Source organism: Chamaea fasciata, unplaced genomic scaffold (assembly GCF_029207755.1).
Source record: "Chamaea fasciata isolate MVZ Bird 193981 ecotype frontalis unplaced genomic scaffold, bChaFas1.0.hap1 SCAF_16, whole genome shotgun sequence".
NCBI classification, from domain to species: Eukaryota; Metazoa; Chordata; class Aves; order Passeriformes; family Sylviidae; genus Chamaea; species Chamaea fasciata.
In genome coordinates this window covers 15,515,057-15,531,128 of record NW_027094101.1, presented here as the reverse complement: position 1 = coordinate 15,531,128, position 16,072 = coordinate 15,515,057, and the positions used below count along the sequence as shown (strand labels likewise).

General features: G+C 50.6%; 1 protein-coding gene across 1 annotated transcript; it reads left to right on the top strand.

Annotated features, from left to right (window-relative positions):
• Positions 1-6,072: 6,072 nt before the first annotated feature.
• On the top strand, positions 6,073-15,803 carry TEDC2 (tubulin epsilon and delta complex 2). The gene is made up of 12 exons (XM_066198493.1): positions 6,073-6,076; positions 6,659-6,794; positions 6,893-7,087; positions 7,166-7,264; positions 7,439-7,488; positions 7,950-8,625; positions 10,026-10,079; positions 11,909-11,993; positions 12,314-12,422; positions 12,637-12,738; positions 13,140-13,351; positions 15,586-15,803. The coding sequence occupies exons 1-12, from the start codon at positions 6,073-6,075 to the stop codon at positions 15,727-15,729; spliced, it is 1,866 nt and encodes a 621-aa protein (XP_066054590.1). The 3' UTR covers positions 15,730-15,803.
• Positions 15,804-16,072: the final 269 nt, after the last annotated feature.

The following is a 16,072-nucleotide window of genomic DNA, read 5'->3' as shown; positions in this document are numbered from 1 at the left end:
GACCAGTTGCTGCCAGTGGGCAGAGAGGGGCCATGGGACCATGGGAAGACGCCTGCAGAGCTGGCAGAGGCAGGGGGGCAGTGTGGTGGTCAGGCCGAGCCCACCTGTGCTCTGCTTCATTCCCTGCACAGACACCTCCCAAACAACCCTCACTGTGGTGGCGCAAAATGTCCTGAGCTGGGAAATCTAGGCCCTGTCAAAGTTAAAGGCTTGGTGTTCTTCAGGTAGAAGGCAAACATTTGGGAACAGATGTTTGAGTTTGAATGTGTTTGAGTTTGAATGTGTTTGAGTCTTGCCTTGCCTCTCCAAGGCGTGCATGCCCCATGTTTGAACTTTCTCCAAGAAGCAGTCAGAAGTGTTTTAGCTTTTATGCAGGAATATTATAATGGAAGACAAGAAAATATATTTGTTGTACAGTTTATTAGCAATTCTGAGGGGGAAAAAACAAAACAAAACAAAACCAAAAAAAAAAACCAAAACAAAAACCACAAAAAAAAAGAGAAAAAACCCACTTGTCTTTGGCCCTTGCTCCTCTCCATCCTCCATGGGGCTCAAACATCCCTAGAGCTCAGATCTTTGCATTTCATTCCTGATGCTGTTTGGGGTTTTGTTCTTTTTTTCCTGTGAGTTTTGCTAATAGCCTCTCTGTATTCCCTTTTAACTCATGGAAACTTCAGTATCCACAGCCTCCAGTGGTGATGGGCCCAGAGTTCACCCCCCATTCCCAGAAGCTGCACTTTCCAGGGAATTAATGGTGCTGTGCAAACACTCCGAGCATGAGAAGACCATGCAAATCTCACAGCTACACTTGGTCCCAGGATTGTTTAAGGCCTTGCATGAAGCCTCATCAGGAGACACCCTGGGTCAGTGGGACAACTCTTTGTCCCATGGGAACTCCATCTCCTTTTCACAACAGTCTGTCCTATGAGAAGGCCAGAGAGAAAAAAAAAGGAAAGATCCCTCAAGTTTCCATTTGGCTGCATTTTCCCAGACTGTAAATCAGGTAGCGAGAAGCCTGGAGGGCAAAACAGCCCCATAAATACCTCAGTGCTATGGGTGACTCTGCAAACAACTGGGCAAGGTGCTTCCCTCGTCCAAAAGCTCAGAGGGACATGGTTTTCATTTGGTGTGAACTGAGACCTCAGCCTGGGCTCAGGATTTTGAAGATGTGGTAATGATCCTTATGATCCTTAATTAAGCATCCAATATTAACCCACTGCTTTCCCTGTGGTTTATAAACTCCTGGCCTGGCTTTATGGGGACCTGCATATGTTAAATGCATAATTTTCTACAGAAACAAGGGAGGAAAGACCTCCTTGTTACGGCAGCACATCAAAAAACCCCAAGGGCAGAATAGCCCAACAAAGACAGAACACTCCTGCTCATGGTGCTCACAGGGGCTAGTGATGAATTGCTGCAGCTGTTTTCCAAACACCCTGGCCAAATCTCCAGATTCACAGGCTTCTCTCTCCCAGATCTCACTCCACAGCCCAGCTCTCCTTGCTGAAACACCAAAGCACGGTTCCTCACATTCCTCACGTTCTCATATGGCCAGACAGGATCTCTCGAGAGCCAGCCCGGATTTGCAAGCCCAGCCCGGGATCACCTGTATCACAGCCCGGGGCTTTGGCCTCTGCCATTGGCAGGAATTCTTGTGGGACAGCGGATGCTCCCATCCCTGCTCTAGTCCAGCAGTGAAATCAGAGCCTCTGGAGAGGGAGCTGCAGCCATGGCAGGGCCACATCCAGAGCAAGCAGAGCTGGAGCCTGAGGTGACACAGCACTGGGAAACCCAGCTGCCAGAGCCCTGCACTCCCCACACTGGCTGCTCCCCTAGCCCAAACTCCAAACCAGACTACAGACCACATTTGGAAAGAACTTCCCTTTTCTTTTGGGTCTTCTCACCTCAGCTGCAGTTTTTTCTAACTTGGATACACACACTGTAGCTCCATCTTGAAAGGAATGAGGGATTGTGGGTCTGCTGGTAAATAAATCTAGATACTGAGAGATAAAAGAAACAATGGGAAGGATTCCACTGATTGATAAATGGAATGAAAGATTTGTCTGTACAGACAAACTGTAAGTCTGCTGATAAAACTGGATACTGAGAGAAGAAAGAACCGATGGAAAGAACCATAAATTCCATAATGAATTCCACTAATTGACTCAAGGAAAAGACAAAGGGTGGTGGGGGGGTGGGGGGGTGGTTATACATTAAAAGGGTGTCTTATTAGGTGTTTCAGAAAGTCTGTACCTCTCAAGTACCTCAACCAATGGGGAAAAAGGGACAGACATGCAGTCGGGAAATTAGGATAAATAGGAGGCTGCGTCCTCCAAAAACTTGAGACACCCCAGGGGAAATGCCCCATGGCCTCTCCCTTCATGCGAATAAAGTTACAGGACTCCTCTGTCTCCTTTTTGGACACAAACCTCTGGTGCTTGTGGATTAAATTTCCTGACAATCTGTTTCATGGTTTGACATACAAGAGACTTCCTCTATCCTCCGTGTTTTGTTTCAAACAGGGCTGATCCAAGCTAACATTCAGGAAGAGGGTGAGGATACAGAGTATTTCCCAGGGAGAGTGTCCCTGCTGACAGCGTTTTTTACCTAGTCAGCTGAAGCTGAAGCAACCTCAAGTTCTGCCAGGGGAGGTTTAGTTGGATATTAGAAAATTTTTTTTTCACTGTAAGGGTAGTCAGGCACTGGCACAGGCTGCCCTGGGCAGTGGTAGAGTCACCAGTCCAGGAGGTGCTCAAAAAACATGTAGATGTGGCACCTGGGGACGTGGTTTAGCGTTGGGTTAATGGTTGGACTTGTACGGAAAATCACACTGTGAAAAGTCAGGGTCCATAAAGGAGACAGAGGAGTCGTGCAACTTTATTCAAATAAAGGGAGAGAGTCCACCAGGGCACACACCCGCGGGGTTTTCTCTCCCGAGGTTTCAGAGGGTGCCGCCTCCTTTTATCCCAGACTCCCGGCCACATGTTGCCCTCTTCCTTTCCCCGTTGCTGAGGTACTAGGAAGGTACAGCCTTCCCGAACCGCCTACCACATATCCCCCTTGAACCTGTCATTTTAGCCCAAAGTTCAGAAACTCAATTTCGTCCAGACCCACTTTTCTATTTCAGGAGTCAAAACTGTCTGGGCTCTGTAACAGACCTGCTGCTTGAAGCTGGTAGAGACATAAGACCCATTTCAAAGACTTTACCACCCATCTCCACACCCATGGAACTGTTTGTAAAGACATTAGCACACACCTTTCCTGTGACAAGGAACTGTTACCTGTGACAGCGTCCTGCTGTCCTGGCGATGGTTGAACAGCTGCCTGCCCAGGAGAAGCATGGAACGAATTCCTTGTTCTGTTTTTCTTGTATGACCTTTGCTTTCCCTGTTAAACTGTCTTTATCTCAACCCATGAGTTCTCTCACTTTTACTCTTACAATGGTCTCTCCCATCCCACTGGGAAGGGGTGAGCGAGCAGTGTGAGGCTGAGTTGCTGGTGGGGGTTAAACCACAACAGGCCCATGTACATAGGGAGGGTTTTCCTGTGTCAGCTCAGCAAACAGCACTGATCCCCACAGGCAGCACACAGGAGGAGCACAGCTCATGAAAGAAAACAATATAGCAATAATATAGAAAGTGTGGGGAGGTGTATTAGTGCTGAAGTTTATCTCCTAGTTTAACTTGTTTTTCTTCTTGTTGCTAAGGGATGTCTACTTGAATTTTACCCCAGGGAATCATACCATGATGGGTTACGGGCATGGCTTTCAAAGAGCTGTAGGCACCCAGCAGGAGAACCCAGTGCCTGGACAGTTATTTTTATTAGCTGACAGGTATTTGAGAGTTGGGCTCTCAGGAAAATAGAAATACAGATTGCAGAATACCACCTGGCACCCGTCAGCCTGAGCAGTGAATGAGTGCTGACAGTGTAAGTTCCAATACAACTCACCTGTGCAAAATTCTCGTGACTTCAGGCCCAAAAATAACTGATGCCAGAGCTGTGAACCAGCAGCAGTCCCCTGCACATCACACAAGTATTTCAACCTGTCTTTTGTAACTAAATCTTTACACCAGTTGAAATGTTACTTAGCATGTGTGCCAGATTGAGGTACCTAGCATTTTCCCAGCAACCAATGTCACGAAGCAGAAACACAGTTGAGACTCTGTTAGATTAAAATCCAAGCCCTGGCACAAATGTCTCCTACGCCAGCTGTGCCACATCAGGTCTGTGCTAGTGCAGGGCCTGCTGCTACATGAACAAAATAGGGCTCTTCGCTGCATTTACCCATTCCAGCACAAGCTGCTCTCAGTGAAGAGTCAGATACAGACACCCAGGACTTTTTCCTTAATTGGCTTTGTCAGATGATCCACTGGAAACCCAACCACCCACAAGAAAAGGCTGGAACTGATTTACGCATTAGCTGCCCTGTTGCGAGGCTCCTCAGGTGAGGCAGCAGGAGCCCATCATGGAGTAGTGAAGGAGAGTAGGAGAGGGGAGTGGGAGCAGCTGGGCTGTAATGTCCAGTGTCAGCATATTTGAGCCCTGAGCTTCAGCAAAGGAGCGGTTTTATCTCTGTCAGGAAGTTTCTGCTCTCCACCTGCCAATTATCACTTCACCCCAATGTCTCTGCCATGGTTTAACCAGTGCTCACTGCAGCTGGAAGGGGCAAGGTAAAGCCTTGCTCTCCCTGCCACACTGCCCCTCTGATTTTGTGATGGCTGCAGCCCTTGCTTCACCAAAATCTTTACTCTAAGCCAACATGCATCTGTCCTTCCCAGCAAGGTGCAGCTTAACAGCAAAGTGCCTGCATTAAAGCTTTCCTGTCTGTTAGGGGAAATTCTACTGCCTGCACAAAGCCAGAGGCTCGGAAGGGGCACAGGGTCTCGATTCATCTCCTGTACAAAGGGATCCTTGGGTTTTAGGGTTCATTTTTAGCACTGCCAAACCACAGAGACTGGATGCAAAAGGTAGCCATGTCAGCAGTGCTGCTCCAGCAGGCTTCATGCCTCGGATGATTTCCTCGGATTACAGCAGCCTGATCGCTTTTTTGGTTGTTTTTAATACTTAAATGCCAAGAGCATGCAGGTGCCTCAGGAGAGGTGTCACTCTCACGGCCCAGGCTGTGCTCCCCCTGGGACAGCAGGTGATGCTGGAGGCTCCAGGAGTCCAGGGCTCCATCTCCTGGCCAGTCCCATGCTGCAGGAATACACCTACCCTGGGCACAGCTTTGGGCACCACAGTATCAGAAGGATCTAAAGTTACTGGAGAGCAAAGGAGGGACACGAGGATGGTGAAGGGTTTCGAAGGAACTAGAGCTGTGTGAGGAGTGGCTGAGGGCACTCGGTTTGTTCAGCCTGGAGGAGACTGAGGGCAGAGGTCCCTGGGGCTGCAGCTTCATCCCGAGGGCCAGCGCTGATCTCTGCTCTGTGACCAGGGACCAGGACCTGTCCTGGAGGGAATGGCTGAAGCTGTGCCAGGGGAGGGTCAAGTTGAATATCAGGGAAAGGTTCCTGCCCCAGAGGGTGCTGGGGCACCGAACAGGCCCCCTGGGGAATGGGCATGCCCCCGAGGCTGCCAGAGTTCCAAGAGTGTTTGGACAACGCTCCCAGGCATGCACAGGGTGGGATTGTTGGGGTGTCTGTGCAGGGGCAGGAGTTGGACTCAATGATCCTTGTGTGTCCCTTCTGATTCAGGATATTTCACGATTATAGAGAAGCAGCTGTCTGAAAATGAGCTCTTCTTGTCCTGCTGCTGTGCTTCTCAGGTTCTCACAGCATTGCAGCTGGTGACTTTGTTGATTAAAATATTTTCTGAGTGTCTGATATCCCTGTCAGCCCTGCTGAGACCAGGGATATCTGGCTGGGCTCTACCTTGGCTCATGCCTCAGAAACATAACTGTTCACAGTGTTCTGACAGGGAACTCACACTTCTTTACAAGATTGAGGGCAGGAAGGGGCCAGCCCATTTTGCCAGATTCAGTTGCAAAGTCTACAGAGAGAGAAATCGTTCTTCGTGCCAAAAGTGCACATTACAACTGGAAGAATGTTAAGTTCGTGAATGTGGAAACTCGCGATGTGTGATGATTTTTCTGATATTTTGTAATGTTTTATGAGGGGTTTAAAAGTCCTCTGTCAATGAATTACCCGGAATTCTCAACTTCGCTTTTAAAGTCTGTGGTCACGTGGCTGCGGAGAATCACCGGCACCTCAACCTCAAGATTCGGCCATTGAAGGCAAAGAACCTTTCCTACTTTCTAACTTTTTTTAAACTTTCATTCTGCTGTGCAAGGGGGAGGACTGGATTCCTGCTCCTCCTCAGCTGCCTGAACAGACAGTGCCGAGTGCCAGCTACGGGCTCTTCTGGAGAACTGCACTGCTCTGCAGCAAGAGCTGATCCTGACGGGATTCCAGCAGCGCTCGGAGCCCGCGGTACCGATCCGGCAGCTCCCGCAGCCGCAGCGCAAAGCAGATTCCGCTCTCCATAAAAAAAACAAAACTAAACTAAACTAAACAAAATAAAACAAATCCCACCAATTCTCTTTCATGCCGATGCAAACCGCGGGCGGCGGCGGCAGTTTGCCGTGCGCTGTGCCCGCTGGGCTGAAGGGTTTCCGCGGCAGCGGGCTGACCCCCGCTGACGGCCCCGCTTCCCCCTCCAGCGCCGGGGCTCTGTGTTCTCGGGGCGCCCCACTGCCAGGCGGAGCGGAGCCACCCTGTTTGTGTCCTGACCCCAGGAGAGGCCGGGTACCTCGGGCTGCGGGACGGGCCCGCGGTGCCCGAGCCCCCATCAGAGGAGTAGGAAAGAGAGGGAAGAGCCGAAGGCAGCGGAAGGAAAAGCGGCTTCCCCGGGCCCAGCGGGGGATCCCCGGCACTGTCCCGTCCGCGTCGGGCAGGCACAGCGACCACAGGGACCCCCGTGCCCGGCTCGGTCAGGGGCTGCGGCGGAGCGCGATCCCGGCGCCACCCGGAAGCCCTCAGGCCGCTCCCGCCCCCGCCCCGCGCGGCCACGCCCCGCCCGCGGGTCCTGGCAGGGCCCGGGAGCGGCGGCACCCGGCCGGGCTGATGCTGCCTGCGGGCCGCGGCCGAAGGTGAGCAGCGGGGGCCGGGGCCCCGCCGGTCGGGCCGGGCCGGGCCCCGCGGGGTGCTGACTGCGCTGGGCCTTGCAGGGCGGCGGCGGCGCTGAGGGCGGCGCTGGGCGAGGGCGCGGAGCGGCGGCGGGAGCTGGAGCGGCGGGCGGCGCGGAGCCGGGCGCTGCTGTGGCGCTGGTGAGTGCGGGACCCGGCTGTGTGGCGACCCGCCCGGGCCCCTCCGTGCCCGGGCGGCCCGGAGGGAGGCCGGGGCGCTGGTCCCTCAGCCATGTCCAAGGCCCCGCGGGCCGGGGGTGCTGGTCTCGTCCCGCTGCAGCAACTCCGACCCCCGTCTCTGTTTATTCCCTCCAGGGATGATGAAGAAGAGGAGCGGCCACAGCCAGGCTCCAGCACTGAACATGGTGAGCGCTTTCCCCGGGCCGGTGCCCCCTCAATGTCACACCGGCCCCGGGCCACTTGCGCTGTTAGGAGTCATTCCAATGCTCTGCATCCACCTATATATACCCCCCTCTGCCTTTTTCCTCCTGCTCTCCTCTTTGGGTTTAGCTTGGAGTCGTGCCTCGTTAGCCAGGGCCAGCAATGAAGTGACTGGGGGCCTGACCCACGTGTGGGAATGTCACTTGTTGAGGTTGGCTCGGGAGAACCGCCCTCCTGTGGCTCACATCCATCCTGGGTTTTCAAAGCTTCTGGCAATCCTGCCTGCATCTTCTGTGCAGTGGCTGTTCCCACAGCTAAAACAATACCCCCTGCACTGTTCATTAGGTTTCGTTTCCTTCTGTGCCACCTGGGAGAGCAAGTTAGTGAAGAGTCAAATGGGGAACATCCAGGTTTGAGCTTTCTGATGTGTTTTCTCTTCTTGCAGAAGACAGGCCTTCACCCAAGGAGCTAGAGGAGCTGGAACTGCTGAACAGGGCCTTAGAGAAGGCACTGAAAGTCAGGAAAAGCATCCTGAAAACTCCATTAGAGGCTCAGGGAGCTGCAGGACAAAAATGGGCAGGTGAGGCACACGCTCCCAAGAAAGCTGAAGAGCAGCAGGTGCCTGTACCTGTTGAGGATGTTCCTGAGTGCAGGAAGGTGAGCGCTGGAAGCAAAAAGCCTTTGTTGTTGAAGAAGCCTTCTCTGTACCAGTTAAGAGCCCCTTACAGGACTGACCCAGATGTGAAGAAACTGCCAAGGAAGGTCCCAGCCAGATGTGTTTCTCAAGGCCCCAGAACAGCTGGGAAGATTTCCTCAAAAGGAATGACTTCCAAACAAGGAAGGAGTCACAGGACAGCAATTGGTGCCAGTGCCAGAGAGGTCTGTGCTGCAGCTGAACCCCAGGAGACACCCGGCATGTCTGAATCTGCCCCAAATGAGCAGCAAAGCTTTTCTGGAGGGGATTCAGCTGTGGGAAAGAATTCCATAGCTGCTGGCAAGCACTTACTTGATGCAGGGAAGACAAGTTGTGGTTTCCTGGCAGAGTCCAGCAAAAAGGTGGACACTGCAGGTGCATGGGGAAGGAGCACCTCACCGGGGACAGGCACCCTGCAGGAAAAGGGGTAAGTGTGGGAGGTAGGCACCTCTCCTGTTCTGCTCCACACTCACAGGCACGTGTACAGATCCTTCTGGCTGTGGCTGCTCTGGGGGTCCCAGCCTGGCTTCATCCTCCTCACATCACTCTCAAGAGGAAGGATCCTATACAGTTTAAAAGCTTTTATTGTGATTGAGTAAGTGTTTTCATTTTAAGGGCTTATTCTTGGATGGCTGTGACTTTGAAAGCCTTTCAATTAAGACTTTTGATGCTTCATAGTCCCCTGTGAGTGTTTTGGAAAGCTGTCTCTGAAGAGCTTTCTTGAGCCTTAGCTTTCCTCTGAGTGTACTCTCTATTATAGCATATTGATTTTTTTTTTATTTTTTCTGTTTTTTACACAGTGATAATACATAATGCATGAATTTTCTCTCTCCCTCCCTCTAAAGCATGTGCCTGGTACTGTTTGGAGTGATGGCATCCGGGTTTAATACTGTCCCTATTAACCTGTAACACACTGCCCATGTAACTACACAAATCAGGACTGACTAGAGTGCAGTTGTTTCAAGGGTTTGGTGTAGGAAGGATTATGAAGGGAATCTTACTGAGATTTTCTGTGGAAAAGTGGCGAAATTATACTTGGAAGATTGGCTTTGCATTCATGCCAGTCTGTCTTGTTTAAGTAATTTCTTTCCTCTTTTACAAAACATTGAAGCTCAGTCTGATGTCCCTGGAAAGTTTTGAGGAGTATTTGTCTCTGCTGCCACAACCTAACTCTTGTGTTGGTGCAGGGAGGAAATTACCCTTTTCACTGGCATTGGAAGGGCCACAGAATGCTTTAGTGACAGTTGCTGTGGGAACAGGGCTCTGGATTCAAACATTTACTTAAATTCCTAACTGTGGCCTTGCATTCCTGGTCTGCATGTGACTAACAGCTGCCAACCCTCCTGGTTTTCTAAGAACAGTTTAGGGATTATTCTGCTTCAGGGTTAAGAATTGTATTCCCAGTGGAAGCTTCCCTGTTTCTTTGAGTGTGATACGGTGAAAGCAAAGCTGCCTTGTCCTGCTGAGGTAGGGCAACAGGGTGTGGCAGACCAGCTTCCCTGAAGGTGTTGTTTCCATGTTTGTGCTCTGCTGTGCCGTGGCTTTGCTCCCAGTTGCCCACCCTGGATGAACCTCTGATAGGTTGCAAAATGCAGCAGCTCTCCCAGCTCAGCTTCGTGATGCCCGCAGAGTCAAATGAGCAACATAATCTTCCTTCCTTGAGGACTGTCTGAGGACAGTGGTGGATCCAATCTCCAGAGTTGCTGACATCTCCCATTGCAGCTTATTAATTTCAGATTTTGACAAAACTCCATTTTCCCTGTTGGAAGGCAAGGCTCAGTTAATTGCTTTCCAGCTGCCAGGATTGATCCTTCTCCTATTTTACAGATGCCAGCTGAAGCTCCCCCTTCCCTACAGGAAAGCCTATTCCAGGAACTCCAGGTAAGACCAGTCTGACTGGTTCAGTCCAGAACTACCCTCAGCTTCAGCGCTGTGAGGTGAGGTCAGGTGTGGCTGTTCTGTGTGCCACGGGGAGGCAGGGACCCCACAGGTTGTGGGGGCTGGAAGGGGAGCAGGAAGAGTTCCCATACTGCCAGGCTGCTGCTGAAGATGTGTTCTCGTGTTACAGTAGCCACTAGTGCTACTTTTGTTTTTCAAGTGCTAATTACTGTTAGTCACTGAGTCATGAAGCTCCTAGCATGCCTCACTGGTGGGTTTGGTGCAGCAAAAGTCTCTGCTGGTGCCATTCACTTGTTGGAGGCAGGACACCCTGTGGGATGGGTGTCTGTATACACTATCCAATGAGTTTCCCAAAGCATCCCTGCCCTGCCTTTGCAGCCTGGAAGCACCACAGCTGTGTGTGTGTCTGAGGCTGGTTCCTGCTGCTGAACTCCTACACAGAGCAAACTACAGTGTTACTGCAGGGATGGTGCAGGTGGCTGGGGTTTGTGTGCTCTAGTTCGTTCTTCTGGAAGGGTTTCCCACATTTCCTCTGAGAAATCTTGCCATACTTCAGCAGATTGCTCATTATGTGCTTTGTTCAGATAGTAAGCACAAACCCTTTTTTAAATCTAACTATAGCCCCTTGTGCTGCCCTCAAGAATTCCTCCTCCTCTTGGAAACTGTCATTTATCAGACACCAGTTTGTTAGTTGCCCTTCTGCAAGTTTTAAAGGTTTTATGCCCTTAATTTTCACTTCTAAATTGAGCCTTTCAGCATTCTGATCACTTTGGTGTAATTTTATACTTCTCACTATTGCTTTGAACTCAGTAACAGATTGAGAATAACCTTTGCACTGAAGATCCTTGTAGAGGGTTTGCATCTTGTCTGGGAACTTCTGTTCTTTCCTATTCCATTAACCTTGCCATTTCTTTGCATAATGTATTTCTGAAATCTGCAGATTCTAACATGATTTAAAAGACTCATTAGGCTAAAGAGAAGACACATGCACACTCGAGTTAGTCAGACACTGCAGGACTATTTTAAACTTCCTCCTGATGGCTCTCACTTACTGCAGCAGGTTTTGGGAGACAGTCCTTAAGGAAAGGATATTATGGGGTCTGTGCATCCATGAGGATGTTGAAATGCATCTCTCTGGTAGTGCTATTATATGTGCTGCTTTATTTAAAAATCTGGTGGACTCTGGTGTGAAGTTCTGGCCAGCTTCCTCATGATACTGTCCTTAAACCTCTGTCTTCCATCCCTGACATGCTGCTGTCATTCTGCTTGCCAAACATACCACTTTGTCCCCTGCAAAAAAATTATTAAAGAAGAATCTTGAAGTTTGGAATATGAAGTAGATGGGGTGAAAGTTTGTCCTGTGTGCTTTTTTTTTTGTACACCTCTTCTAACAGAATAAATGTAGAGAAATGCAAATTACTTACTCCTAAGAAAGGAAGGCAAAATTTGTTGTTTCCTATGGGGTATAAACGTGGGCAGGACAATACAACAGAATGACAGATGTGCTGCAAGTTCACATTCTGCTTGTGGAAATGTGCTGTCTGTCTTCTGATCCTTCCCCTCAAAACAAGAAGAGACGGTAACAGGTGTTTTGCAGTGTCTGATGCTTTCTGCAGGGTGTCCTTGTTGATCTGATGGCAGCCGTGGGAGTGAGTTGGGAATGGCTGGTAAATAACCTGTAAGAGAGCAGGGGGGAGGGAGACACTTGTAATTAAAGCACTGATGTGCCACACTGGTGTGTCATGCTCAGTGTGAGCACTGTCTGGTACAAAGGAGCGTAACTTCCACCTCCTGCCCCTTTGGAATTTCAGGGCATGGGAGAGATGTCGTCAGTGCCAAACAAGTGCAGATGCAGCAGCTGCAAGGACCCGTTTTATGGAGAGGATCCAGATGACTGTATCCTTTCCTAGCAGGCACAGGGTGCAATTGCTCTGCAGTGAGCTCCCAGCTGGAGGGAGTTATGCCTCCAAAAACAGCAGTTCCAGTTGGGTCTTCAGGCAGTGGGCTTTTTCACAGTACAGCTGTTGAGCACTTACAAAACTTCTGATCCTGCCAAACGTGGCCACAGGGCAAGCTGTGCTGTGCTGCCCTTACCTTCCCCCTGCAGTGCCGCTTCCCAGGCTGGTCCCCTCTGCCCTGATCCCAGCTGGCCTGGGGCTCGGGATGCTGCACAGAGCTGGTGCTGTGGAACCTTCCTTAAGCTGCTGCTGTTTGAGTTTTGCTCCCCGAAGCTGACCCCCAGTCCTGCAGATATAGAGAAGGAATTAAGGGGCCTCCAGGATGTCCCCTCCCGTCTGAGGCAGTTTGTGGAAGCTGAGCCTGCAGGTGAGGCGGGAAAGAGGGGAGTGGGAGGGTCAAAGGTGGAATAAGGATGATTTGGGCTCCAGTTCCATGTGTTTTGTGTTCTTGGCATGTGCTGGACATGAGGGACAGGAATATTCTCTGCCTGAAATGAATGCTGGTGAACCTGAGGCCACTCTGGAAGCTGTTTGGGGAGGAAGGCTGCAGTGCTCACACCTTCTGTCTGTTTCTCTCGTAGACCCTCCCACTCTGCAAGGAGAGTATGAAAGCCTTCTGACTTTGGAGGGTTTGCAAACCTCAGTGTCCCAGTGCCTGCAGAAGCTGCAGCTGCTGCGAGCAGGTGAGACAAATCCCTGTGTTTGTGGTCAGGTATGAACGTGGCCCTTTGCCATCTGTGTGCAGGATGATGGACCAAGGTTATTTTTCTCCTGATTATCTTTATGGTAATGGAGCACTTAATTCTCTGGTGGCAAACAAATCTGTGGTACCTGTGTGCCACCCCTCTGTGTTCAGGAGAGACTTGGAGCTTTGAACTGAGGTTGCAGTTCAAGAGGGCTGGGGAGGGGACAGTGCAGGCCACAGCTTAGGGTGTCCTGATTGTGCCATGTGTGAGGCACTTTCCCTGATTAATACAGTGTCTTTAGTCATTAGTTTCTGGGAACAGTAAGTAGATCATAAAGTCTGCAAGTACAGATTTAACTTGTATGTTTTTGCCTCCTGCTGTTTCTTGTACCCTGGCAGCCCTGGAGTCCCAGCTGAGGCTGCGCCCAGACTGCACTGGGGATGTGGGGAGCTGCTCTCCAGCCTGTGTTCCTGCCAGGGGACAGACGTGTGACAGTGCAGACATTCTGGCTGTGCCTCTCCTCTATTACTCCAGTCTCCAGGAGCTGAGAGACCTGTTTGCCTTGAAGCTGCAAGTGTCAATGCTGCACCAAGAGATTGCCTTACAAAAGGTGAGTCTGGAGAAGTGTCAGTGCTCCCAGAGCAGGGAAAGAAAAGAACAACTGTGGGCCAGCAGCTGCTGTACAAGGTGTTGATGTGCAGCAGCAGCAGCATACCAAGCTCCCCCAGTGTTGTTTCTGTGTTTGTGTCTTGTTCTCTTTGTTGGTGAATGTGACTTGTTGTTGTTAGGGCCAGAGCAGAGGCCCTTACATGCCTGACCCTCTCCTGATAAGATTTTATCTACCTGCTCTGAAAGAATTTGGCAGTGGAGGATGTCGTTGGTAATGCCCCTTTTGTCAGACCTTTACAGCCCTATTAGGGCACCCACTCCCTCATTCCCTCCTGTGGGACTTCCAACTGGAGAACTCCTCTGTTCTCTGTTGCTTTCCTTTTAAATCTCAAACCACTGTGCTGCTATTCTTGCTTTTACCATTCTGAGACTGTAAGAACAGGGTAGGAGGTGTCAGCTCCTTCAGCAGCCTGAGCAGAGAGTTTGCCACACAGGGATTACTTGTTCTTCTCAGCCAGCAGCAAAGGGCAGAGAAGATCTGTGAAATCATATCTACTCCATTTACCTATTCTTTGCCATTGACCTGAATGATAGAGGCTTTGGAAAAGTCATTTTTTGTAAGCCAGAGAGGCATTATTATTAACTGGCTGCAGCCCTGTGGCTGACTTGAAATGGGATTTCAGCATCATAATCCTGAATTATGGTTTATGAAGGTCTTGGGGGATTTTTTATCCAGCCAAAATGAAGTGGTGACCAAAGGCTGATTCCTGCTGCTCTGTTGGCTGACTCAGTTTCTTCTGCACATGTACCCAAATAGGTGCTTTGTGCCAGGTGAGCCCTGAGGGTCTGAAGCAGCTCTGTGCAGAGTGCACAGGATAAGTGAAATTCTTGAGACAGGTGAAGTAAGTGGACATGGAACAGGATAAATACCCCAGAAAAGGATGCACCTATTTCTGGGCCAAGCCTGTCCACTGCCTTTCCACAGAGGTATGCCAAGTATCATAGAAATTCCTGGTAGCTCTTAGCCTGTCTTTGATGGTGAAGATCTGTTTCTTCTTAGGTATCAGGAGCAGAGCAGGTGGATGGAAGTGGAGCAGTGCAGCACTCCTTCATGTGCCAACTTTCCCCTTAGGTAGCTTTCACGTCTGTAGAAGGAGACTTCCCAGAGATGAGCAGCTGTGTCCTGCTCCCCTGTCCCTGCACAGAGACTTGTGTAGAACAGGAGAGGAACCTCCTGTGGATACCCTGTATTCTATTCTGTTTGGGTCTTCCTCTGTATCCGCCAGGGAACAATCACGGAATCACAGAATAACTTGATTTGGAAGAGACCCACAGGGATCAGAAGTCCAACTCCTGGCCCTGCACAGACAGCCCAACAATCCCACTCTACGCCTGAGAGTGTTGTCCAAACCCTCCTGGAGCTCTGGCAGCCTTTAGGGAGGTGGCTGACACATGCAGTTATCCTCTCTCCTGGCCAGGCAGAGTGTGCAGCAGGCTGGGTGGGTTTTGGTGTGCAGGCCGCTCAGACTTCATAACCTCATGCCAGATGAAAATAAGAAAAAATATAAAAATCCCAGGCAAAATGTCTGTCTGAGTATTAATTCAAGAGTGGGGCACCAAAGACCAGTTTTTGTCAGTGATTGAAGTGACCTGTGCTGGAGTTGTCAGTCAGTCCTAATCCCAGAGCTGATACTGATGCCGCACTGGGTTGTTTGACAGCATGGACTGAGATCCCAGCACAGGCTTAATGGGGCAGCAGCCAGACCAGGGAATGTTGGACAGTTTCAACAGTCCCTGTAGCTTGTTTGGGCTGGAGTTCGCCTGTTACACCTCTGGCATAACTGGGAGGTGATGGCAACAGTGCTGAGTGAAGGGCTGAACTTACCCTTGGGTGAGTGAGCACTGTGTGGCTGCAGAGTTCCTGAGCCAACACCAGCTTCAGTTTCTTGCAGGATGCTGATCTCATCCCAGTGCTGGGCCCTTCCCTGCAACGGGGCGGCAGCACTGCCATTTGTCTCACTGCTCTGGAAATGCTGGGTGGCTGCTGAAGTAGCTCATGAGCAGAAAATGAACCACTCTGCCTTTATTAAATATGACAAAAGAAACTATCCATCAATCAATTTGCCTGTTATTAGTCATACTGATGTGATTAGATTTCACTTGTTATGCAGCCACTTCAAGGAATATTGAAGTGCTGCTGGCTCTGGTGACAGTGTCTCCTTTGCTCCTGCCCAGGTGATGATGGCAGAACTGCTGCCTGTCCTGGAGCCCAGGCCATTCCTGGAGGGCTCTGCAGGGCTGCTGCGGGCCATCCACACCCAGCTCTGTGAGGGGGGCCGGCGCTTCCCTGTGCTGGTGAGAGACGAGCTGCTGGACTGAGCTGGGGAGCCTCCTGCTAGTCCTGCACAGAGCCAAAGACAGCTCTAAGCAATAAATCTTTCTATTAACTTCTTTACTCTGCCTGTTTATTGAGCTAAATTCCAGGGGATTGTTTTTGTTGTTTTTTTTTTTGGGGGGGGGGGTTTGTTTGTTTTTTTGGTTTTTGTTTTTTTTTATTTCCTTTTGTATTGGGAGCCCCTGGAGCCCCTCTGCTCTGGAGCCAGGCTGGGAGAGCTGGAGGTGTTCAGCCCCAAGACGAGAAGGCTCCAGGGAGACCTTAGAGCCCTCTCCAGTGCCTAAAGGGGCTCCAGGAGAGCTGGAGAGGGACTTTGGACAGGAGCCT

Bases quoted from the DNA above. Each gene is read 5' to 3' on its own strand.
- TEDC2 (XM_066198493.1), top strand. The intron at 10,080-11,908 runs GTAAGACCAGTC...TTGGAATTTCAG, and splicing joins GCCTATTCCAGGAACTCCAG to GGCATGGGAGAGATGTCGTC. The intron at 11,994-12,313 runs GTATCCTTTCCT...CTGCTGTTTGAG, and splicing joins TGGAGAGGATCCAGATGACT to TTTTGCTCCCCGAAGCTGAC.